We start from the raw sequence: 26,983 nt of genomic DNA, 5'->3' as shown, positions 1-26,983 counted from the left end.
GACAGTGGTAAAAGTGAACTGATGGGGTGATTTGATGATGCAGTTCCTTGGTGTTTCCAAAGATTGCTGCTTATGCTGCCTGTGAAAGAAGAAGTCAGATCAGTTTGCCTAACTATATTTTTTTGTCTGCTGTGAAGTCTGTCTTCTAGAGATTTGTTTTGCTACAGAGCACGGTTTGCAGATCATTATTAGTGTTCTGATCATGTTTTAGCCTCTCACCTGTATTCACTTGGTATACTGAAATGTTTGTTTCTATGGCCTTTATATTCTGCATGACATAGAGATACTTCTTACAGTATGTTTTGAAAGAACTTTTGCCATTTGTAGATTTTAACATGAGATAACAGCTCTCAATGGCTTCAGAACCTGAAGAAAACAAGTCTTCAGTCAGTTCTTTTCACTGAATAAAGCCTGTTTTTTCCCTGTTACCATGTCAGTAACAAAGAGTCAGGCGTACCATAAAAACCTGCCAGTTAATTTTTACATTTGTGTTTTCTTAAACATACAGGTAATGTATAAATACTAAAGACATATTACAGAATCACGGAACTGTAAGGGTTGGAAGGGACCTGGAGAGATCATCGGGTCCAACCCCCTGCCAAAGCAGGTTCCTTAGAGCAGGCTGCCCAGGGAGGCGTCCAGACGGGCCTTGAATATCTCCAGAGAAGGAGACTCCACAACTCCCTGGGCAGCCTGTCCCAGTGCTCCGTCACCCTCCCCGTGAAGAGGTTCTTTGGCATGTTGGTGCGGAACTGCCTGTGCTCCATCTTGTGGCCATTGCCCCTTGTCCTGTCCCCACAGGGGCAAAAAAGAGGTTGGCCAAATCCCTCTGTCTCCCACCCCTCAGCTATTTGTACACATTGATGAGATCCCCTCTCACAAGCACCCTTGCCTTCTAGCAACCTAGCCCATGAGATACTCCCAAGCAGGTCCTGGAAGAGATCGACGTTGGCTCTCTGAAAGTCCAGGGCAGCATTCCTGCTTTTAGCCTTACTTCTTCCACCAAGTTCCATCTTGAACTCCACCATCTCATGGTTGCTGCATCCCAAGCTGCCCCCAACCTTCACATCCCTAACAAGCCCATCCCTGTTGGGAAGAATGAGGTCCAGGAGCACACCGCACCTCGTTGGCTCCTCCACCACCTGTGTTAGAAAATTTTCCTCATCGCATTGTAGGAACCATTTGGACTGCTCGTGCCTGGCCGAGTTGCTTACCCAGCAGATGTCTGGGTAATTGAAGTCCCCCATGAGAACCAGTGCCCGTGATCGTGAGGCTACTACCAGCTGCTTGTAGAAGCCCTCATCGACCTCCTCCTGATCTGGTGACCTGTAGTACACCCCTACAGCAGTGTCCCCCTTACCAGGCCACCCCTTAATTCTCACCCATAAGCTCTCCACTTGTCCTTCACCCTTCCCCAGCTGGAGCTGGGTACACTCTAATTGCTCCCTCACATAAAGGGCAACCCCACCCCCTAGCTTCCCCAGCCCATCTTCACTAAAGAGGACATAGCCCTCCATGACAGCATTCCAGTCATGCGAGCTGTCCCACCATGTCTCTGTGATCGTAATGAGATTGTGGCCCCACGATCAAACACAGATCTTGAGCTCATCCTGTTCATTTCCCATGCTCCGTGCATTGGTATCATGGCACTTCAGGGAAGCAGCAGGCACAGTTACCCCTGGAGGGATGCAGGAAGATTCTGGATGGGGTATCGGGATCATTGCCTTCTCTGAGGAGCCCTCGGACAATCCTATGGGACAGCTCAGAGGTTTTTCCCTACTGTCTTCAACAGTGAGAGCAGTGACAACTTCCCCCAGCCCTTCTCTGTCACTTTTAGCTCCCCTCCCTTCCCCCATCACACCTAGTTTAAAGCCCTGGTAATTAGCCCAGAGGGCTTGCTCCCCTACATGTACATATATGTACATAGATATACGTATATCTTATATAAATTATAGAATGTTATGGGTGTGTAAGGATTTTGATTTTTTCTGTGCAAGTGCTGCAAACAGTGATTGCAACAAGCATCACTGTTCATTTCTAATTTGTGCATGCAAGTCACTGGAATCGTGCAAAGTTTTCAGGCTGGTAAACGTTATTTGTCTCTTTCCTCATCTGAGATCGCTGGATTGTTTTTTTATCCTCAGAAACAAATAAGGTGATGTTAAGTGTGTGGTGTATGTAACAGCCTCAGGAAAACTACACCCATATTTGCAAGTAGAACAAGGAGTGCAAAAGACCCCATGTTTCTCAGCATTTTCAGCTCAGTATATGATAGTCTTTGCTTTCTCCTTCTATTAAAATTAAAACGGTCCACTTTTAAAATATATGTGTGCATTTCACTTATGATTCTTTCATTTGAATTAGATTTAAATTGTAGAGATTTCAATCATGTAGCTGACGACTACATTGCTGACATCCTTGTGTCTAGGCTCAGCCCTGAGGGACACTTTGTTTTTGCAGGGTTACATGTTTATGGAACCAGATAACATCCATACCCTGTGTCATGTTTAGTCCATCTTCCAAGGGAAGAGTGTTACTGAGATATGGCTTCAAGTCACAACATTATGTTTGGAAAGGAATGTCTCTCCACAGGGCTCTTAGAATTAATCTTGAAGTCCTTTTTGAGGAAAGCATATCAAAAACGCTTATTCAGACTACTCAAGTTCCACTGAGGCAGTTTGAGGAGTGAGTTGAAAGGTGTGGGTTTGGTTTTTGCAGCCAAGAGCTCAGCTAAGAAAACAGAGCAATGTATGCACCTTTAAGCTTATGCTTGTCAAAACTCAGTTCCTGAAGAGAGTGAAATCCTAATAAAGCAGGTTAAGTAGTAGTCTGTGGTACTCTGACTGTTTGGTAGTCCATTACCATGTCACTGTTGCATTGATTTGCTGGAATATACCTCCAGAACGACAAAAGTTTACAGAATCAAAGCAAAATGTTGCTTATATGGCATTACAAAGTAGAAAGAGTATAACTGAAAAAGAAAGTTAAAATTCTGTGAGTATCATCTGACTTCTTTTAGCGGAGGGGGAAGGTGAGGAGGGATGATTTACATAACATTTTCGTAGATAATCATATAAAAGGAACAAGGTTTTTTAAAGTTGCATTTTAAAATGCATTTTGCATGCTTTTCTTTGTAAACTAACTTAATTTATATATGAATAACTTGTGTATATGTAAGTTAATTGTGGTCTCTGCTGTGTCATGATTTCAGAGAGCCCAAGCTGCATTGCAAGCTGTGAATGCTGCACCAGATGCTCTTGCTGCTGGAGGTGGAGTCGTTCCAGGTCAAGGTTCTGTTCTTCGAATCATTGTTGAAAATGTTTTCTACCCTGTCACTTTGGAAGTGCTGTATCAGGTAATGAGAACTGGTAAAACTAATAATAAAATCTGTTTCTATGTTGCTGGTGTAATACAGTTATTTTTTTATTTATTTTTTAATACCTAGGGATCCTCAATTGTGTATTGTTCATTCTGAATGAGGATTGCCACTTCAAACATGATTTGTTTTTGTGTAGACATCTAGGCTTGAACTGATTTTGCACAAAAAAAAAAATCAAAGTAAACAGGATTTTTGTAGTCAGCTATTCATGTGTGTTTGTTTGTTTGTTTGTTTGTTGTTTTTTTAATGTTTCTTTCACTCCCTTCATTAAGACCACACAATAAGATTTCTCTGGAAGCAGCGATAAAATCAAAAACCTTCTTTGAATTTATGCCAAAATTATGAGCTGGTGAAATCTTGGTTGTTATGAAGTTGTGGAACAAATGCTTTAGCACTCCTTGTACTAGGTAACTTTTGTAGGTTGCGTTATATATGACCATTTTATATTCATTTTTATATTTTAATACAAGTGATATAATATACAAGTATAGTTGTTTGGACAAATGTTTTAAATTATCATCAACCCTTAGAATGTTACTTGCTTTAACTACTGAAAGCTTGGAATAGTGGTAGCTTTCAGAATAACAGCAATTCCTGTACCTAACCTTGTGCATTTTTTTATCTTTTGTTGCTTCTGACTAAGGAAACAGTGGAAGAAGAAATTCATATTATTTTACTTGAATATGGTTAATGTTCACTTCAGTGCTGAAGAATTATATTTTTCAATGTTTGAGATGTCCAATAACCCTCACTTAACTACTTTTACAATAGCTCTAGAAAATTAAGCAATACTTCAAAAAGGAACTTAATTGGCGTTATTAACAAGGGACATTATCCTCTAATTAGAGCAGCATTTTGTGTGTGATAGATAACTACAACGTAACATTATTCTGTAAGTGTGTTAATGGAAATGAAAATGTTCACTGGTAAGTATAGCCTCATGTAGAATCAGGCAGGCTGTCAACCAAAGCTTCAATTATATTTTGTATGTCTTAACTGATTGCAAAGACCCTTTTACCTTTCCCTCTCCTCTCCTCCCCTTCCCTTTTTTTCTTTTTGTTTTCTCCCCACAATTCACCTTAAAATATTTATTATAAGAAACAGAATGCTCAGTCTTATCTTTGTAGAAGCAAAGCTGGTGTATGCCATAGGGTTTAGGTTTAAAAACAAATAGTTATAAGTGGAATTTCATTAACTTAAAAATGTCTGCTTGCTTCTGTTGAAATACACGTGGAAGCATACGTTCAGAAACTGTACTTAGGCTGTACTTAACGGGAAGTGCTTTGTGAGCAGGAACTCAACAGCTAATTTTAAATTGCTGTGAAAAAAGTTTCTGTTCTGTCTTCCACCACAAAACGATGACTGCAGCATGAAATCCTGAGAGACTGAAAAAGTGGGCGCAAAGGTTAAGGACAATGTATCTTGTTTCCATGATTCTGGGCCTAATAGGCTAGCAAGAGATGCTTGTCCTTATCTCTGGCCTTTCTTTCCATTCCAGGATTAATACTTGTCTGGGGGGTTCTGCATTCCTGACTGCTGTGGTGCTTTGCATCGCTTCCAGTAGTTTGTTCTAAAACTGCCAGTGCTTTCCAAACTCTCCTTTCCTGTTTCATTGTTACTCTGGACATTGTTTTTTTGCACTTGCATGATACACCCTAGCTACCCTTTTGTCCTCATTCTTTGTGGGCTCACTTTTTTGTAGACATTGTCGTTGTGTCATGTAGTGAGCGTGTCATGTGCTACATGTCCTCATTCTGAGTGTACATTTATTTAGTTTCAACCTTTTTAAATTTTTCTGCAATGCCTTTATTTGCAGTAAATCAAATGCCATTCAATTGTAAATTAGGAGTAAGTGCCAAACAAGGTCTTTATCTTGCTTTTTTCCTTCTTTGTCTTCTAGCTTGGTCAGCGGGCCTGTGTAATTTATTTCAGGCACATAAAACTACTTAAGATGTATGTTTGGTCACCAAATTTGCAAAATTTGCTTGAAATACAGAATGTAAGGGTGTCTTAAAAGGCTTTTGCAGTTCCCATCTAACTGACTTGTGAAAATCCATGTTTCAAAATTGCTTTGATTATCCACAGTTTCTTTGCACACATTGGATAAAGACCCCTCTGCTCTTAGTTAAGGTTATTGCCTGTTCTTTAGGGGCATTTTATTCTTCTCCCCCATCTTTTGTATCTTTTTATTATTAGTAGTATTTATTTATTTATTTTAATTTTTACCTGAAACAGAATTCTGATATCACTCTATTTCTATTCAGGTCTCGCAAAAGAAATCTCTTAGAAAATTACTAAAAGTATTAAAATAGTAGTTTTTATGGTGCAAAAATTATTCTTTTTTTCTTAAAGTCCATATTCCTTGCTTCTCAGATTTTCTCTAAATTTGGACCTGTCTTGAAGATTATCACCTTCACAAAGAACAATCAATTTCAAACCTTGCTCCAGTTTGCTGACCCAACCAACGCATACTATGCCAAAATGGTAAGTACTCTGCTGTTTTGTTTTCTTGTGCTCTCCCTCCCCAAGATAAACTGGTCATTATATATAACATTAGTGATAGCTTGCTCTTTACCTTTCTTACTTCTTGTCATTCTAACACTCTTGCACAAGAATAACATCGGCAACCCTCATTATTTAAGAGGATAGCACTCTACCATTAACTGCAAACATGAATGTGTAGCACACAGATCAAAATCTTGCTGATTCTACCAAGTCGAAGATTGGGACTGTTGGTAGTGAAGAGTGATGGTAACTGTAGTTGTCACAAAAAACCTTCTCCTTGTCAAACTAAATGGACTATTTTCAGTGAGAATTAATCCTAATTGTAGTGTGATTAAATGTCCAGAGATCGGATGAACGCCATGTTTTACTTGTTTGAATTCCAGTGAGAAATTTACAGTAATCAATTTTTTCCCTTTAGATCTCGTAATTTTAGACCAGCTGTACCCTGATTTTTAAAATGCGTGTTCTCAGCAAATAAGAAAATCTGACCTATTTGAGGCATATGTTTCTGTGGTGGGTTAACCTTGACTGGCTGCCAGGTGCCCTCCAAACTACTCCCTGAGTCCCCCTCCTCAGCAGGGCTAGGGGAGAAAATAAGATGAAAAACCTTGTGGATTGAGATAAGGACAGGGAGATAGTTCACCAGTTACCAACATGGGCAAAACAGACTCGACTTGGGGAAGATTTATTGCCAATTAATAAGAGTAGGACAGTGAGAACTAGAAACACCTTCCACACCCCTCTTCTTGCCAGGCTCAGCTTCTCTCCTGGCTCTTGTGCTGCCTCCTCCTCCCACAGGCAGTGCAGCGTTGTGAGGAATGGGGATTGTGGTCACTCCACAGCTCTTTGTGGCTACTGCTCCTTCCTTCTCACACTCTTGCCCTACTCCAGCTTGGGGTCCGTTCATGGGATGCAGTCCCTCATGAACCGATCCAGTGTAGGCCCTTCCCACGGGCTGCAGCTCCGGCCCGGGGCCTGCTCCTGCGGGGGCTCTCCATGGGCCGCAGCCTCCTCCAGGCCACATCCACCTGCTCCACCGGGGGCTCCTCCACCCATGGGGGGGCTGCAGCGTGGAGATCTGCTCCATGTGGGACCCATGGGCTGCAGGGGGACAGCCTGCTCCACCAGGGGCCTCTCCCTGCACAGGCCTCAGGGGAACTGCTGCTGCCTGCCTGCAGCACCTCCTGCCCTCCTGCTGCACTCACCTGGGGGCTGCAGGGCTGTTCCTCACTCCTCTCTCCCAGCTGCTGCACAGTTCTTTTACCCATTCTGAAAAATATTATCATACAGGTGCCACCAGCTTCAGTGAAGGATTTAGTTTAGGATTCTGTAACTGGCTCTGTCTGACAGGGTGAGCCTCCATCTCCTCACCGAGGCTACCCTGTTAGTACCCCTGCTAACAATACCCTGCCATGTAAACACAACACAGAGTTTTGTCAAAAAAAAAAACCAACACAACAACAAACTTTTATAACTAATTTCCTTGTCATGCCTAAATATTTTAATTTCAAGGGAAATGTGTTAGTTTCCTGAGTCTGGAGTAATTCAATAATTAAATACAGGTAGTCAAGACCTCCAGGATTTTCGCAGAAGGGACAGTAATGTAACAAATTGTCATTTGCAGTACTTGAACTGTGAAGTAAATAATAAGAACAGAAAAAAAAATAATGCCATGCTTAATTGAAACTGTCTGAGACACTTCACGTTTTTCCATAACATATGTAGTCACCTCAATACTAGTAAGTAAATGCAGTCATTTAAAACTTCCCATAAAAGGTAAGCAAAAGAGCAGATTTTGTTAAGAATTAAGTGGTATTCAGAATTTTCCCCCCAAAAAATTACCAAAAGGATAGAGTAAGTGGAACATTTATACTTGTTTTATTATTGAAGTTGTCTTTATTTTCAGCTTCAAAATGGAAAGAACAGAATATTCTTTTGTTACTATTGGTACTTGTACTTAGTCCACATATTAACTTTCATTAATGCATCTACCAGGTAAATTCACTTATCTTTAGAGATTAAGTAAATGTTGGAAATTAGTAATTTTAGTTGGGACTATAGCCTGTTTGTTAACAATAACATCTTTACTTAAAGAATGGTATTATTAATAATAAATGATACCCTATTAGAGATACGAGGGAAATTTGTATGATTACTCAGATAATGTAAACTGAACTGAAGTCATAATCCTGTATGTTATGGCAAACCAGTGTCTTTTGAGTATTATTTTTAACTTCACCCACCATGATCAGAAATGGTGCGGCTAGCAGGACGAGGGAAGTGATACTCAGCTCTGTACTCCCTTCTGGTAAGGACACGCCTTGAGTACTATGTTGAGTTTTGGGCACCTTACTATAAGAAGGACACTGAGGTTCAGGAACGTGTCCAGAGAAAGGTGAGGAATCTGGTGAAGGATTCTTCGAGAACAAGTCTTATGAGGACTGTTTGAGGAAACTGAGGTTGTTTAGCCTAGAGAAAAGGAGGCTCAGGGGAGACCTTATTGCTCTCTAGAACTAGATTAAAGGAGGTTGTCGCGAAGTAAGGGTCGATCTCTTCTCCCAAGCAATAAGAGATAGGACAAGAGGGAATCGCCTCAGGTTGTGCCAGGAAAGGTTTAGGTTGAATATGGGAAAAATTTCTTCACTGAAGGGGTTGCGAACCATTTAAACAGGTTGTCCCAGGAAGTGATTGTGTCACCATCTCTGGAGGTATTCAGAAGATGTGTACATGTGGTGCCTAGGGATTTGGTTTAGAGGTGGACTTGGCAATGCTAGGTTAACAGCTGGACTTGATGATGTCTTTGAACCTAAATGATGTTATCATTCTGTTATTCTGTAATTCTTTTATGATTGGTCTGAGCAAAAAAAAATGCTACTACTTTGATCTCTCTCAGAATAACTAGTGTTAAAAGGAGTTTCATTATGTTATAGGGACCATAAATACGTTCAAATTAGTGTCACTACTAGTACCTGATAGCATGTGTTAAGAAGGAAACAAGTAAGATTAAAAGTAGAAAATCATAGAATGGCTGGCTCAGGTTGGAAGGGACCTTAAAGATTATCTAACTCCCCTGCCATAGGCAGGGATGCCACCCACTAAATCAGGTTGCCCAACACCCCATCCAGCCTGGTCTTAAACACCTCCAGGGATGGGGCATCCACAACTTTTCTTGGAAACCTGTTCCAGTGCCTCACTACCCTCTGAGTGAAGAATTTACTTCTAATGTCTAGGCTAAATCTATCCTCTTTTAGTCCTCCCTTATCCTATCATTATCTACCCGAATGAAAAGTTGCTCTACATCTTTTTTATAAGTCCCTTTACGTATTGAGAGGCTGCAATGAGGACACCCCAGAGCCTTCTCTTTCCCAGGCTGAACACCCCCAGCTCTCTCAGCCTTTCTTCGCAGACGAGGAGCTCCAGCCCTCTGATCATCCTCATGGCCCTCCTCTGGGCCTGCCCCAGCAGCCCCACACCCTTCTGGTGCTGGGGGCCCCAGAGGAGGACGCAGCACTCCAGGTGGGGCCTCCCCAGGGCAGAGCAGAGGGGCACAATCCCCTCCCTCCTTCCCCTGCTGCCCACCCCTCTGTTGGTGCAGCCCAGGACGCAGTCGGCCTTCTGGCTGCAGGCACCCACTGCTGGCTCGTGTCGAGCCTTTTGTCCACCAGAGCCCCCAAGCCCTTCCCTGCAGGGCTGCTCTCCAGGAGCTCTTCTCCCAGTCTGTGCTCATGGCTGGCATTGCCCCGGCCCAGGTGCAGCCCCTGGCACTGGGACTTGTTGAACCTCATTAGGTTCACGTGGGCCCACTTCTCCAGCCTGTCCAGGTCACCAGTCTTCACCAGAAATCAAGTCATTTTTAAATCTGTGTTTCATATAGTGGAACAAGGTAATGTAATACTAATTAGTGGACTACACTAAGCTCTACACTGGATGTCTAGGGAAGGATAGGGTCAGTGTAATTGTCCAGCTCAGCTCATGTTTGAGAGCAGCACCTTAGAAAGAGAAGGTGATTTTCTGTTTGGATACAATTGTGGGGTGAAAATAAAGTAAACCTAGGAGGGAGGCTGCAAATACGCATTTTGTCTCTAAAAACTTAACTATTTCTACAGGCTATGGATGGCCAAAATATCTACAATGCGTGCTGCACTCTGCGTATAGAATTCTCCAAGTTAACAAGCCTTAAGGTAAAGTACAACAATGATAAAAGCAGAGATTTCACTCGCCTTGACCTTCCCTCTGGTGATGGCCCTCCAGTCATGGACTCTGCCATACCTGCTTCCTTTGGTAAGAAACCTTTACTTTTAATGATGAATATACAGGATGATCATTATGCTTTTTATGTTGCATTACCCTTCAGGATGTAGTTTTGCTGCTTGCTTTAAAGAATAAAATCTTAGACAACTTACATTAATAAATATAGCGTTTATGTCTTTTGTAGTTGCCTTCTAAGAGATAAAATTTCAGAAATTTTCTTCATTTTTAGAAGTCACTTCTGTGGCATAGAGAAAGAGGTGTCTGCTTGTAGTGACACTGGAGAGACCTTCTTGACATAAGTAGTGCATACATGCTCATCTAATCAACTTTGGTAATAAATGCAAATCATCAAACAGACTAATCTGATTAGCTGGAAGAAGTGCTCACAAGGCAATTTAGAAATCTTAGCTATTTTTCTTTCTCTTTAATGACAACTTTTAACAATAATACACAGCTACAAACTGTCTCACTGTTGAACAGGTACCTAATGTTGGTTAGAACAATAGAAAAGGCAGCAGAATTTTCTCCTTTCTCTTTTTATGATAGCTAGGGCAGATACTGGATTTGTTTTTTCTTTTGAATCGCTGGTTATAGTAGCTCTGATTAGAGTAATAAAGTGAGTTGTGCTCACTACTTTCTTGATTGTTTTTGCTTGTCTCCTTAAAGGCAGGCTTTGGGTCTTTATGAAATCCATGCCTATTTTTTTTTTTTTTTTTGAGATTTTGCCATAGAGCATCATGGAAACATGCTGCATGGCTGTTACAAATCTTCTGTGTTTTAATGAATTATATTTACATAATCTGAAATGCAAATGAAAAGGTGAAGTAAAATTAGAAGAGATTAAGGACAAACTTGCTTGTAGGGCAGAGATAACATAGTAAACATGGTTTGGGGGGAATAACAGATGAACACTTGTCAATTTCCTTTCCCCTCACTCTTCCAAACCTGTCTTTGCTAGTAATCTCATTTTTTCAGAATCACAGAATAGCAGAGATTGGAGGGGATCTCTGGAGCTCATCTGGTCCAATGCCGTGCTAAAGCAGGGACACCTAGAATAGGTTGGCCATGTCCAGGTGGCTTTTGAAGATTTCTGAGGAGAAAGGCTTTACAAACTCTGGGCGACTTTTGCTAGTGTTTGGTCACTCTCATTCCCAGAGATGCTCCCATTCCTTCATCGCCTTTGTGGCTCTTTGTGACTTTCCAGCGTGTCCATGTCTCCCTTGTGCTGGGGGGCCAGCACTGGACACATTGTTCCAAATGTGGTTTCACCTGTGCTGAGGACAGGGAACAATCACCGCCCTTCACCTGCTGGCAATACTTGACCCAATGCAAGCCAGGATACCATTGGGCTGCTTTGTGTCAAGGGCACTCTGCTGGCCCATTTTCAGTCTGAACCTTTATAGGAATGGTAAAAACGGCAGAGGTGTACTGATGTAAGGAAGATTATGACATCTGCCTCAAAGATGTTTTTATAGTGTAGTCATAGTGAAGAAGCTGAATAGATATTTTTCTTTTCAAAAATAGCTGTAGATTGGATGGAGTGTGCTTCTAATGTCTGTCGGCTGTTACAAGGTGGATATGCTGCCATAGGCTTGTTCAAATAATACTTAGCTGTGTGACATTAGGAAAAAATACAGGGAGTGATGTCAGTACTTATGCTTCCTATGTTATTACTTCTGCAGGCAGTTTTGATGAACTAGAAGATAAAGCAGGTATCTCTGTCAGAATAGTGCATCCAATTCCTCCTGCAGACTTGAAGTTGTTTCAATAGCAAAAATGAATTGGTCTTGATTTTTTTTTTTTTGAGATATTGCACTATAATGTATAACTATAAACAAGTGGATTTTATGAATGCTTTGGATTTAAAACTTTCCCTCGCCCACAGAGCATGGGCAGAGATATATGAATGAGTATGCTTTGAAATGTGCTAGCTGTAAAGAAAGTGATTTTACAAATAAAAAATGCAACAAAAAATTCCAGATCTTTCTGCATTAGTTCTATTTGACTATTCTTACATGCCTGATTTTGGTATCAGTGTGCAACATGCAGGTCTCATTTGGCAGAATGAAAGCTCTTTATCTGTTTCTTCATTAATGTTTCCATTATCATTCCTGGATTTTGAATAAGTGATTAATATCTATATGGCCAGAACTTGTCAGTATAATGCACCAGTGTGTGTATTACAAGAACACAATGACTTGCTTTGGTGTGATAAATGTATTCCATTGTTTGTATTAAAGGCACTTCGTCACTACAGATAAAAGGAGGTGTAACATGATGCGATATTCATGAGTACATGATCTGTGGTGTCTGTTTCATTTGTTGGTTTTGTAATTCATAACTGATACTTCTTACGGTGTTGTATTATTCCTGTCAATAACCATCTGTTAATGAATGTAGCTATTTTAGTCAGTGGTGGAGGTTTGAGTAGTAAAACAAACACTTCGCCAAGTTTGCAGGTTGTATTTGCTGATTATATATGCACTGTTTAAAAAAAACAGGCTAGTGTGCTAACATATGAAAGAATTCATGCTCAAGCTTATATCTAACACAAGCTTACTTGTTGCCCAAGGTAGCACTTAACTCCATATAACATAAAAGCCACTGAGCAACCTTTGGTGCTAAGACTCTCCATGCCCTGTTATTCTAAATCCATTTAGAATACATTTGTGATTACAACTGCTGTTATTTATGAATTAATACAATCTTTAAAAGTACATCTGCTTACGTAAAAAATATGAAAAAAATTATGTGAATTTTATGTGAAAAATATGTATCCGTTATTCATCTCAATAGCTAGTAAACTTCAGAAACTTGGACTTATTTTAGTTGTTAGCATTATTTAACCCTTAGGGTTTTTTTTAGAAATATCTGGGAAATAGATGTATCTCATCTATTCTAGAAAAATTCTAGAATACATTTCCATTTTATGAATAAAAAACGTGCTTTAGCAAACACTGCACCACAGGTACTTCAACTTTAATGAATGCCAATCTATGCTGTGCTTTCATAATTAAACTCATCTAAATTACATCTTGCCCTGACTTCTTTTTAGAGAGGGACAATGAAAGACAATGAATATATTGCCTTCAAAAGTAACTGAAAATTGTCTTTGTGAAACATAGAAACTGGCATTTCATTAGAGTTTTTTAACCCAAACCTTTTATAAAAGATGCAATCACAAAGCACATTCAGAATAGCAGTTCTGGCAGCTGAGTCCCGTTCCTGTGAGGAATGTTCAGGTCTGTTATAATTAGATGTGTCTGTTATCTCTAGGCTCCCATGGCATCGTGTTGCCACCATATGCAGGGCCTGCTGGATTTGTCCAAGCCGTGGCCTTTCCTCATGGTGCTGGTAAGTTCTATTAAATATATATATACATATAAATGTATGCATATGTATGCATATGTGTGTGTGTATATACATATACATATATATATATATATATATACACACATATATATACACATACATATATATATATACATATATATATACATACATATATATATATATGTATATATGTATATATATAAAGCAGTACTGCTATCTGAGTACACCTGGTTTCAGAGCAATTTAAGTCTAGCAGTCAGAACCCAATGTTCACCTGAGTCATTCTGATTACCTTTGTATATCATAGTATTCCGTAAAATTTCTTGCCATAATAAAACACATACGTTGATATAGTTTTTAATTTCATAATTAAATTTAATGCGATGATAAAGATAACCTGCAAGAGAAGAAATTCTAAGCATCTGTTTTTCTAAGAATTACAGAACTTCTGTTATGTAAAAAGGTAAAGTAGGAAGTCTTTGCTTTTTGGGCTTCATGGCTAGATGAGAAATTAATAGTTTTCTAGATTGAGTGATCTTTTCCTTTCTCGCACAGGATAAACTTTGGTGCTAACTTCTTTTCTGGGCTGCTCAATATTTTTTCATCTCTAGAGGGCAGGTGCATCCTGCTTTACTGGTCAGATACTAGGAATAACTAAATAACTTTAAAGCATTTTTTTAAATCAAATATTGATGGTTTTGCTTAACCTGATTTTGTCTTCTAAAATGTCTCAAGCATTGCTATTAATACCTTTGCAGGTCTTGCAGTTCCAGCTGTTGCTGGAGCACTTGGTTCTCTTGCAGTCCCCACATCTGCAGCACCTGGGCGGATAACTATTCCAGGTGTTACTGGTGTTCCAGGAAATTCTGTTTTACTGGTCAGCAACCTCAACCCTGAGGTAAGTATGATCAATAGAAGTGATGCAAGTATCCATGTACACCAACTGGCAGAATCCTTTCTGGAAATGAACATAAGCAGAAGGCATACATGAGGAATGCTGTTGTGTTGATGGTATCAAAAACAGGGCAGCTCTATTATTGTTTGAGATAATTTGCAGTATTGATGGGGCTTAAAAACCCTGGTCAGCAGTGAAAAGATTCTCAGCACAATTTACTTCAGGAAACATAATCTAGCAGTGTAGTGTAAGCTTACTAATTAGCAAAGGGTCTATGGTCAGATGTGAGAAATGTTTGAAGAGGTAGACAATGTACACATGTATTATGACTACACTCACTGGTATCTCAGTTAGAGTTCTTTGAGTACCACTTTATCATTAGAGGAGCCAAAGAATTTTTCATTTGATACAAAACATGAGGAGTCGGAGAAACAGGAGGGACAGGAAAGGAAGATAAAAGCATGACAAAACAAATGCATTTCAAAACATTGATAGGATCTTCCTAGTTTTTCAGCCCAGAGCAGAGCAGGCTGAGGGGAGGCCTGATGGTGGCCTGCAGCTCCCTCAGGAGGGGAGTGGAGGGGCAGGCGCTGAGCTCTGCTCTCTGGGGACAGCGACAGGACCCGAGGGGACGGCATGGAGCTGGGACAGGGGAGGGTCAGGCTGGGGGTTAGGGACAGGGTCTGCACCCAGAGGGGGTCGGGCACTGGGACAGGCTCCCCAGGGCAGCAGTCACAGCACCAGGCCTGCTGGAGATCAAGAGGTGTTTGAGCAGTGCTCTCAGACAGATAGTTTGATTTTGGGGTCATCCTGTGTGGAGCCAGGAGTTGGACTTGGTGATCCTTGTGGGTCTCTTCCAACTCAGGATATTCTATGATTCTAGTTTTTTAAGTTAATTTAATTATCTGATTCTATTTTTTAAAAAGCTAATAAATAAACGTGTTCACTTTCCATAGTACCACTTATTTTTTTTTCTTTTTTTTTTGGTATGTTGGCTGTAAAATTGCCAGGGACAATTTGGATAGTTATTTGTATAGTGGATTGTTTCATAAGCTTGCCCCTGTTATTCAAACATTACACATTGATATACGTAATTAAAAGCAATATACATCTCTTAAATAAATAAATAAGCTTTACAAAGGCCATGTCTTAATACACATTTCTGCTTGACTGCTGATAAGCAGTTCTTCAACAGCAATGTAAAATTGTTTATTTTACTCACTCATTAAATTCACTTAACCATAAAACTGATAAAACTGAGTTATAGTCAAAGTGGAAGTTAACTTCATTATTACTAAGGTTTAAAAATTTGTTGACCAATTCCTTTAGTATTTAAGTAATTGCTGTGTTTCCTACTTTTTTGTCCTAATAGTTGAATTCTACACTAAGCATAAAAAGAAATAGCTGTAGATTTATTAGGACTGTAAGACAAACCAATTATACTTTGCTTTGTTAGTGTATCTTATCACTTAATTTCTGATGATTGCTGTGGACAGGCTTCCTACAGCTAATTATTCAAGATGATTATCTGAATCTAAAAGGAATGTGCTTTTTAAAAATAAGGATACGTAAAGGATAGACCAAAGCTGGTTATAGGACATTGCCACTTTACCTAATACCAATCATATCTAAGAAGTCATGTAGAACATCACTCTGCAATGCATGATACAGCGTAAATTCATTAAATATTGCTAAACTTTTTAAAAGGTAAAAATAAGAACATACAACAACATTAAATGTTGGAAATGTAAGTCATCGTAAATACATTTGTAGGAAAGTGTGTTACACTTGTTCGTTGGTAGTGGTTGAAGCCTATTTCGTCTTTTTCTATGTATTGAAAATCTGGTTCATCTTATTTCAATTTTCATTTCTACTCTACTGCAGGGTTTCACTGTGTGTTTGAACTATCCTTCATGATTTTTAAATTAGCTATTTTGCACATCTTCCCCAAAAAAGCATATTTTAGTAGAAATATTGCAGTCTCATTTCATTAGGAAATGCCTTTAAATAAATTCTGCATTGAATTAAAGTATTCGAGGCAAAAGAATAAACTTGAAAAACATTTACATTTTACATTGATATTAATTGTTTCTTTATAGGGTGATATTTAGGCTGCAGTGTGTTCTGTTTTTAAATAATTCAGGTATGTTTTGATAAACATTTCAGACCTTGTGAGTTGAAAAGGAATAGGCCTAGAATGCAAATAGTGCCTTCTGATAAGTAGGTATTTTTAGTACTTATTTCTAGCAAAATCTTCATCTCAGTTGAATAAAATCTGTTTTCATTAAGGTATAAATTAACTTCTTTGGTACTTGGGGAAGTTGGTACACTATGGTTTAATTAAAAACCTCTGAAGAAAAATTACTTCTTTTAGAGTCAGGCTTTGTTCTCACAACTTCTAATCAAACAAAATTTAAACAGCATTTTCCATATGTTTCATATATAAGCAATTAAATAGTACACGTGTCACATATTGTGGTCATGTGCAGAGATGAGGACAAAACTGAAGACAATGCAAATACATTTAGAAGCAACCAGTTTTAGTTTTGTTGTTGGTATCTCATGTTGAGAAAAGACAAATGAGTTCTTGAATGCTCTTTTCTATTTCTAGTGTAGCAAATGGCTTCGATTTTTCAGTGAATGAACTGCTTGGAAAGAATAAGTTCAAGTAATTAAGTCACTTAATATATTAATAACTTCTTCAGCATGACTCAGTCTTGAGTGATGAAAATGCATGAGCTGAAGTGTTAGCTTGTTTAAATATTTCATATATGCATAGCAGATATATATTAACAAGAATGCTATACGCTGTAGTTACTGAAGGGAATGGCTTTTGGAGAAACAGTTTTATGTATTAGTGTGCAGTATCTCTCCCATTCTTTTTGTTTACCCCGCACTTACGGAGTAGATTTCTTTATTTGCATGGCTTTAAAAATAATATACTCATTTTATCATTTAAACAGGCCATCACACCACATGGACTTTTCATCCTATTTGGTAAGATATGTCAAATATACCTTGAGAAACTACAGGACTAGAATTCTTTTTATTTAACTGACAAGCAATGGTAAATTAAAGTTCCATTTTGTCCAGAAAATGCACAATAGAATGGGCTGGTTTTAAAACAACAGTAATTTTGAGGCAGTAGTTTCAGTAGTACACAGGTACCAAAAAGGCAGAATGGTTATGGTTTCAGAACAACCAGTGTGTGCTCTGATTTGTTTACTGAAAAGAAAGGTAAAGCAAAGTAAGATGAAAAAAAAGATTGTATCAGGGGAAACACACTACAGAATTGTCAGATACGTTACTTGCAGGGAAGAATGTTCTCATGGTAATATTTTAATATGCCTCTATTGTGAGGACTTTAACACTGTTGCACTGTTTAAGAGTTGAACACAGACATGCAGTTTTATGACAGATATACTGTTTTTTTCCCCTATTTCTGAGCCTCAGAAAATAATACACAAGCTTGAAAGCTCTCTTTCATACTAATATTCTAACCAAACTGTTTAATGAGGTGACTGTTCTTTGTTTACACTAAAGTTAATCAAAAGAGAGAGACTTGCCCTTGAGCTTTTTGTAGTAATTGTCTGGACAACTTTTCTTTCTGGGTTTCCACAGGTGTGTATGGTGATGTGCATCGTGTGAAGATCATGTTTAAGAAAAAAGAAAATGCTTTGGTTCAGATGGCAGATGCAAACCAGGCTCAACTAGGTACTCATTTTTAAGGCAGTTATGCTTGTAGCTACCATGAATGTGATAAAGATTAGGAATTCGCCATCTGTCAGTGGCTAATGTAACAAATTTAATCCATCATGGTGATGCTTACAAACTTCATCTTTCATATATTAATATTGATCTGCTTACTTTCATGTATGCAAATTGTTTTCCTATAATGATTAAAAAAAAAAAAAACCAACCTGCAAATCTCAGTCTAGTAAATGTTAGAATTAAAACATCATAGAATTTTCCTCTAGTTTACCTTGTAAATAACTCATAGAGTTTTCATGTACATCATCTTATATGTACCTGTTGAAAAATAATCGAGTGCTCTTTATTGAAAAGCTGTTTTATGTTTCTGTTGCATTTAGACTGGAGGATATATACATCCTTATACTTGTTTTAAATGTAAGGTTGTGAAGGGAAACATAACCCACCTCATAAAAATGGAATTTGCTATTTAAAATGAGAATGTGAAATCTGACACTAAATAGGAGAAAACAGCAGTATGCAAAAAATCATTTTTTCTTCCACTCCAATCATCTGTTTTCCTGTTCAAATGATGTTTTCACTGATTAGCTATCAGCAACTTGAATGGACAGAGGCTTTATGGGAAGGTCCTCCATGCTACTTTTTCAAAACATCAGTTTGTTCAACTGCCTCGTGAAGGACAAGAGGACCACGGTTTGACAAAGGACTATAGCAACAGCCCTTTACATCGCTTTAAGAAGCCTGGCTCTAAGAACTTCCAAAATATCTTTCCTCCATCTGCCACCCTGCATCTCTCCAACATCCCGTGAGTACCTACATGTACAATTTTCTTGGAAAGATGATGTTTTTTAGGTTATGTTCTAAAAGCTACAAAGCCTGACGTGAGCTGTAAATTTCCTTGTCCTTCTACAGTTTCCTGAGAACTGGGTCATTCTGCTCTGTAACTAAAAACAAGCAAATCCTGTAACTGTCTTTTTTTATTGCTAGTGAAGAGGATAATGGATTGAAAGTTATTACTCTTCTTGATAAGTTTTAATAGAGTTTACATTTTCTTGAGAAAATATATTTATTTTTTCATATCCGAAGTTCTGTGTTACAAATTTTTATAGAAAATTAAAGACATGCTTTTTGAGAGTTACATTGCATCAAATTCATCAGTAGCATCATTATGTAATGTAGATACAGTTTTTAATGTTTCTAATGCTTTAAATAATGGTTTGTAGAGAATTTAGAATAATCATGTAAGGGGAAGTTGTGTTTAAAAAGCAGTTACTAAAAAGTGTGTACTTTAAAACTGAAAACAACCTTTTTCCATGCTAGAATGTTGTCAACAATGTGTGAACTGACAACCAAACATAAGTTTGCACAGGCTTCTTTTGTTCTGCAGCTGTTCTAGGGGAAAAAAAAGAAGAAACTGGAATTTTGTTCAAACAAGAAAAAAATATATTTAGGACACTTCTTAAATGTCTTTTTGAGTAAAATAGAAAACTTTCAAAATTGAAAATACATGAAGCATACTAATAATAATTACAAGACCTCATATATATCTGGAGTTACCCGTTCATTTTTATGCAATCTGATTTTAACAGAGACAGGACTGAAGGTGGATGAAAAGCAGTAGATTGTATCTGAATTATTTTTGTAGCATACTACAGCGCTAAATCTTAGTGTCAAAGCCAGGATTTGGGGGCTGAAACATTGACTGGGCTTACGTTGGTGGAGATGGTATTCGATGCTCAAATTTAGTTTAGAAGCCAGAACTGGGAATTTGATAATATTACCGATCTCTGTGCTCTTTTGCAAGTTGAGGTGGTTTTGTTTTGTTTTGTTTTTTAAACAGGCCTTCTGTTTCTGTTGATGATCTGAAGAACCTTTTTGCAGGTACTGGATCTACTGTGAAAGCCTTCAAATTCTTCCAGTAAGTTCTCATGTAAAAACATTGTGCAATCTTTCATCCTGGAAGATGGATAATGTTTTTTTTGGGAAACTCCATTTCTGTATGACACTATCTATAGGTAACAGCTGTACAGCTGTGACATGTTTATGACAATTCTAATCTTAAAATTTCAAATGGGATACTATATTATCATAATTAAATGAAAGATATTTGGACTTTTGACAAATTCCACGTGTGTTTGAAGTAAGATAAGTTTAAGGAATGTACATGAAATAGTACCTTCTTCAAAAAGAAATACAAGACGTATATGTAAAATGTTAAGTGAAAGATGACAATGAATCTGTTCTAGCATTTATAAATGTTGCTTGGCAACATTATTTTAGCACAATCCCATACATATAGACAATACAAATGTTTCCTAGAGGTCTTTGAGCCATATCTTGACTCATCTTTTTGAAATGCATAGTTATGGAAGAATGGCATGGCTGTAGACCATTAATCCACAAAATTTATGTAGTCTTGGTATCTTCCTTTTTTATCAGATGCATAACTAAATCTGAGTCACTGCACAACTGTTCAGTGTGGAAGCAATTTATATGGCATGGCTGAAAAAATACATGCACTATATTTTTGTATTGGCTACTGTGATGAAATTCTGATTAGGATTAATAATGTTTTTTGTTGTACTTAGGAAAGATTGCAAAATGGCTCTTATCCAGCTGGGCTCTGTGGAAGAAGCAGTTCACGCTCTCATTGCGCTTCACAATCATGACCTTGGAGACAACCATCACCTCCGAGTTTCCTTCTCAAAATCTACAATCTGACTTTTCTGTGAACATTCCTTTTAAGACAGCATTGCAGTTTTGGTTAAAATCTTCAAATAGAGACTGAAGCAGCTGTGACCAACTCTGCCTCTTAAAAGAAAAAGCTTATTCATACACACAGCGAAGAATTAGGGGATGATCTTTTTGATTGTAGCTGCCAGTATGTGATCAACATTTAATATTCATTCATAAAAAGATCTTCTACGAAATGTCTTTTAGAAATAATATTTATCATCAAATTTCCTACTTAAAATTTTGTTTTGAGGATATCTTTTTAGTTTTTATTCCAAATCAGCCTTACAAAACATTTTGGAGTGCTTTTACAATACACCAAACAACAACAACAAAAAATCTAACAAAATGATGAGTCTACTCTACATATATTAAACACTAATTTGAATGTGAAATAGTGCTTGGATTTCTTGAAGAAAAGCAAGCATTGACTGTGAGTGCCCTCTGAATAGTATTTATGTTACTGAGGTGTGTGTTCATACTTTGGCAAATCTTTACAACTAACTTTTCTTAGAAAACAAAGTCTATGCTGTTCGTATGGGTTAAATTATTAGAGAAAAGGCAGTGCCTTCTCGCTGTGGAATAAAAAATATTTGAGTTTCTTCAAGATGTGATATCAGAGATTTAGCTTGACTTCATCATGTAATGGAAGCTTGATGTGTTATTTTTACTACAAAGTCGTGTTGTGTAATAGTATTTTGGAGAATATAAGAGGGGAAAATAGTCCTGATTTCAAAGAGTTTTTTACATTTCTTTAAAGAAAAACATGTTTACAATCTTATAGAAAATATTCAGGTCTATGACGGTTTAATGAATTTTTAAGAAGTTATTTTTGGTAAGGTCATATTTGGGGATGAAAAATTAAACCTCAGCAGTTTTTTGTACCACTATGGTTACTGTGTATTTACTTAGTTTCTTATTATGTGCCTTACTATGTGCTTAAGATACAATAGCTTTGAGTTTTACTGAAGTAGCTTGAAAAATGTATTGTGGGCTTTTCAAATTCTCTTGTTTCTGTTTTTGTAAATATTTTCCTTGCTACTTGTATTATTTTATTTTATTTTTTTTCAGTAAGTAACACTCTGAATTCTAGTTACTGGTGCTTCGATGTAGAGATAGGGCAGATGTGGGAAAGAGGTTTAACTCATTGTACAATCCTGTAGGCCTCTTTGAACTTTGCTGGTTGCAGTTGTCTGATACCCATATTTGACTGGAAAAAAAAAAACAAAACAACAACAACAAAATCCCACACAGAAAAATGCACCAAAACAAACAAACAAACAAAATCTCTACAGAAAGGTAAAAGAGCAAATTCACTCCAGTTTGTGGACTTTATCAAACTTTTTGAGAGACAGTGGCTGTATCAGATTATTCTCTTCCAGGTTCCTGCATTTTCATCCCAATATTGACCTTAAAGGGCATTCTTTCCTTTATAGATATCAAAAAGTTCAATACTGATTGTCCATTTCTATTTGGAGAATGAGCTGAGATGCAGTTAGTTTGTGTTGAAAGTACAAATGAACTTTACTGATTTCTGACTGTATTTTAAGAAGAAATACATTTTTACTTCTTTTTCTCTTTAGAATTTATAAAAAAAAATGTCATTTTTTGAAGAGGTGATATCATAGCATTGCTTACTTAAAACTACTGTAGTTCATTTCTGCAGTAATGTTTTGCAGCTTATTCATTTTTCTCATGATTTCTTTTTATGAGTTGAAGGATTTTCCCTATTTTCTAGATTAGAGCTTGTATTTCTAGAGAGATCTGAGCATTTTGGAGTAAACTTCTTCAAATAGTTTCCCTGAATTACATTTGTAAAATCAGTGAGATGCTGCCTTGCCCTTTAACAATGTCTATAACTTCATTAGAAAAGCAGCAGCCAACCGTAGTGAAGAAGGTGCCAGATCTCTATACCACAACAAAAACGTGCTATTTGGCAGCTGGTAAAGTGCTGACTATGTCGGTAGCCATAGTAGGTGCTGTACACAAGTAAATAATTATTCAGAATGTAATATTTGTTGGAAAGTTACTGTGGTTTAGGTATAGCTATGTATTCTTCGAGATTTGAGGTAGTCTTTCCATTTTACCCTCTTTGAGATGGCTGATTCAGTTTGGTGAATTTTCAAACATTTTTTTTTCCATGAAAATTAATTCTGTGGTGCCAGAGCAGCCTAGAAAGTATCATCTTTACATTTTTAGCGAAGTACAGTTGTAGGCAGCCTTGTTCATTTGCAGATAGAACCATTTTCAACAAGACAGGTAATTCGTAACTCACGTCTGCGTTCAACCTTCGTAGCAGTCACATTGATAACAGCTCCAGACAGCTGCTGAACTGAGAACGCTTCTTGTTACTGCACATCAAGTGGTTTGATAGTATTAAGACATTATTCATAAAATACGATTTGTCACTTTTTTTGAAGAGCTACAGCCACAGAGGAGAGAAGTCATATTAGACCTGAATGTAACTCTAAAGCAGGGAAAAGGAACCATAAATTTGAGAGTTAATATTGACATATATAATATCAGAAACAGTATATGTATATTGTCTGTATAAAATGTTATATGTATATACAAACAGACAAATTATGTGCCTTTTTAATTTGTTGACTATAATAACAGAAGGTGAGAATGCTTAAATAGATGTAAGGGGATAAATGAAAGGGCCTTAAATAAATGTAAAGGGCCTACAACATTCTCTCAGAGAGAGGAGTATATTTTTGTTTTTGTCTTAATGTTAGGATATAGCTAATGTCAGCTCTGGACTGCTTGCAGTTTGAAATGTAGAGGCCTACAGTTTAAGTTGCCAGATATTTACAGATCTTTAATTTAAGAGAAATCTGGGTAGTAGATATTTATGATCCTATGGTTTATTTTGTTTGTTTGTTTTTGCTGTTGTGATACATTTATCCTCTATCTTTTTATAACTTCCTTTTGTTGTTGCTCTGTTTCTTCAGTTGAGTTGTTCTCATGAACTTGCATCTAGATTGGTGTGCATCGTAGAGATTGTGCCTCTTACGGAGACCTGCTTGTACGGAAAGTGCAGGCGGGCTTCAAAAATAGCAGTACGTCTTCATGCTTGCTTAACAGACGGATGGTACTAGTTAAGGCTAGCTTATGTCATTCAGTATTCTGCCTTGAATAATTGCAGGCGAAACCAGTACTATAATGCACCGTTAGTGGAGGATCAGGACGGCAGGAGTAATTCTCATGCTTTGTGCTTGACTCATCCGTGCCTGGCTGCAAAAGCGCAGTTGCATCTCAGTTCATGGTTCTCAAAAGCATACACGAGCTTGGTATCGGTGAAAAGAGCAGGACTTGGGAAAGAATGGTTTTATCCTACAGATCCTTGCACAGAGGGTGGGTTCTTACAGATGCACGTTGGAAAAGAACCTCTGAAGGCTTTAGTCCTACCTCTCACTAAGATTAGGGCCAACTTTGAGACGGTGTTCAGAGAATTGTCCAGAGTTTTCAGTATTTACGAGAATGGATATTTCACAAATACTGAGCCACAGTTGCAATGTTTGACTGCCCTCATTGTGATTTTTTTTTTCCCTTGTGTAATCAGGCTTTAAGCATATTGCATCCTACATGCGTTGCCTTCTGTGCTATTACTGTGCAATTCTCAAAGACGTTCCTGGCTCCATCTCCTCTATACTCTGGCATTAAGTTGTTAAGGATAAGTTTATAATTTCTTTAACGTAAATTCTTAGTTCCTGTTTAAGTCATTCGTGGAGTACCTTGTAATGTGTATGATGTAACTCACAAGTTGTACGCTAGAACACTAATGTTTAAATCCTGACCGTGGCTGCCAGCAATGGCTGATGATGGAGTTCTCTGCCTTTATATATACCAAGTCAAAAATCAGCTCTGGGTTACCTCCAACTCTATTTTTTTTTTTTTTTTTTTTTTTGGTGGAGGCACGCTTGGTTCAAAGTGTAGTAAGGCCTTTTTTAGCAACCGGGGATGTCCCTTAGTGCCTTTTCAATTGCAATTTGTTGCTTAATGGTAGAACTTTCACATCCAAGTTCTTTAAAATGTCTTGGAAAACTGGAACAAATTGCTTCAGGGGATGGCGAACCTGTGTTTGTATGCTGAGAAAACTACTTACCCTTGTTGAAAAAAAAACTGCCAGCGTGTCTTGCTCTCTGCAGATTCATTCATTTTGTTTAGCAAAGTGATGAGGTTTTTATTCTGTTTTGGTTGTGGACCTACTCTTATTGTATACGAGTAGCACGTACTGCTGTTTTTCAAGTGAGAGGGTAACTGCTTATAAGAAGCTTTTTTTTTTTTTTGCCTTTTTTTTTTTTTTTTTTTTTGCTTCAACCTTTTGTCTTGGCATGGTGCTGTCCAAAGCAGACCTACCAAACTGAGTGTACTTCCAGTTGCGCTGAAAGAGGTAGGGTTCAGATTATACTTTTCTTTTTTTTTTCATTACCTTCATCTTCTGTCGTCTGAAGATCTCTTCGCTATATACAAGGCTGTTTGCCTGTTCTTTTTAAAGCAAAACCTAACAGTTAAGAATTGTGCATTATTTCATGAAAGAACAGAAAAAAAAAATTCCTGAGATTCTTAATTTCAGGGCTTCATTGTGTAGGGTGGGCAGGGACCAACACAAAGTGGGACCAAAGTTTATGTGCCTTCTGTAGTCCTATATGTAGGGTTTTTTTTTCTATCTATTGCTGGTTTAAGTATAATAAATACCTTTTTTTTTTTTTTCCCCTTGAAATCGTATATTTATATTGTTAAGAATGAATGTTGTCCACTGACTACACAAGCAGTCAATTGCAACTTTCAATACAGATTTAATTATGTCTTTGCCTTTACCACTGCAGTATTCTGTTTTATTTTATTTCGTACTGCAGTATGCCAGAATCCAAGCATAATCCAGATATTTCCAATTTAGAATTGTCACAACAGCTTGTGCCTGGAGCAGTCCCCAACAAATGAAATGCTTACGTAGTTGAAGGTCCTTGATAGATGATGAAAACCTTTACCTTAGATTAACGTCACCACTGTAAACAGTTTTCCCCTTCTTGGAAACTGTGCATTATTTATGATGAGCGAGAACCTAACCACCTATGTACTTAGCCCATTTTAAGCACTTTCCAATCTTTCTTGAGTGTACTGTCGACTGTCTGCAAAATTTCACCCTAGAACTGCAGCAGCAAGTTAAGTTGCAGTCGCTAACCAAGCAGATTCTTGCATCAGTGCATCACGTTCTCTGATCAAAGACTGACTGTACCGGTTTTACTGAGATGTGCTGTGAAAACGTGTTTCCTCTCAGATGGGAAAGACCCAGTGCAAAGTGGACTTTAGTTGAGACTGCTGCTGGTAGGTGAAACTCGTAGCAGAAAATGAGGTCATAAAGGGAACCAAATGGTGTAGGGTAAGGAGTTAACGGGCTACTTTTAGTACTGTATTCAAGACACACAAAAGCATGACTAGGAATTACTGACATTCCTTCATTTTACGTTATCTGTTGATAAAAGTCCCTTCTTGGTTTATAGAAGTGTTCGTCTAACACAAGAAAATGCTGTAAATATGTGTAACCTTTTTTTAAACCTGGCAAAAACTGTTTTGGGGGACAAATGAAAGTATAAAATGCTTTTATATATATAAAAAAAAAATCAATTGTCTTGTATATTTTAATAAACAACAGTACCAGCTTTCATTTGTAAAGCAGCTTCTGGCATTGGAGAAAAAGGATTCCATGTTTGTTGAGATGATTTATATTACAGGGGCAAAGATGATGTAATATTAAAAAAAAATAAATAAAAATAAAAATAAAAAAAATAAAAAAAAAACAACAACAGCAACAACAAAAAACTATTTTCTAATTGTGTAGTGCATGGTTAGATTGAAATTGTTTACACTGCAATATATGGTTTCCTTTAGATTTATGTATTTGCTGATTACTTGGTATCTACACCTAACTTTAGTTGTTGTAGCATGCCTTTTAATAAATGTCATTACATCTGTACTCACTTGAGTTTTCCTGTGTTTTTGTCTGTTGCTTTGGGTTTATTTTTGTCTTATATTTGTGCAGCTAATAATATCTTATTTCCTTTTATTTTTTTTTTCTTTAGCAACCACAGCCATCTAAGAAGAAGCATTTTATATCAAATGTATCTTAAGAGGACAAAAGCACATCTCCAACAACAGTTGATGTTCAGTAA

General features: G+C 37.6%; 1 protein-coding gene across 6 annotated transcripts in view; it reads left to right on the top strand.

The window, feature by feature from the left end:
• The window catches only part of PTBP3 (polypyrimidine tract binding protein 3), a 71,113-nt gene extending 44,130 nt beyond the window's left edge, over positions 1-26,983 (top strand). For 5 of the 6 annotated variants that reach the window (XM_082782925.1, XM_082782920.1, XM_082782921.1 and 2 more), the window contains 10 exons: positions 3,212-3,355; positions 5,753-5,863; positions 9,991-10,165; positions 13,412-13,489; positions 14,227-14,366; positions 17,327-17,360; positions 17,985-18,077; positions 18,663-18,879; positions 19,915-19,992; positions 20,663-26,983. In XM_082782925.1, the coding sequence (XP_082639051.1) occupies positions 3,212-3,355; positions 5,753-5,863; positions 9,991-10,165; positions 13,412-13,489; positions 14,227-14,366; positions 17,327-17,360; positions 17,985-18,077; positions 18,663-18,879; positions 19,915-19,992; positions 20,663-20,795 (1,203 nt within the window). In that variant the 3' untranslated portion in view covers positions 20,796-26,983. Of the gene's footprint in view, positions 1-3,211; positions 3,356-5,752; positions 5,864-9,990; positions 10,166-13,411; positions 13,490-14,226; positions 14,367-17,326; positions 17,361-17,984; positions 18,078-18,662; positions 18,880-19,914; positions 20,131-20,662 lie in introns of those variants that run through there. The other variant, XM_082782924.1, reaches the window with a different exon arrangement.

This window comes from Aythya marila (genome assembly GCF_965140915.1).
Source record: "Aythya marila genome assembly, chromosome: Z".
In the NCBI taxonomy this organism is placed as follows: domain Eukaryota; kingdom Metazoa; phylum Chordata; class Aves; order Anseriformes; family Anatidae; genus Aythya; species Aythya marila.
Note: the sequence above shows the minus strand (reverse complement) of the source record. Positions and strands in the feature narration are given on the sequence as shown.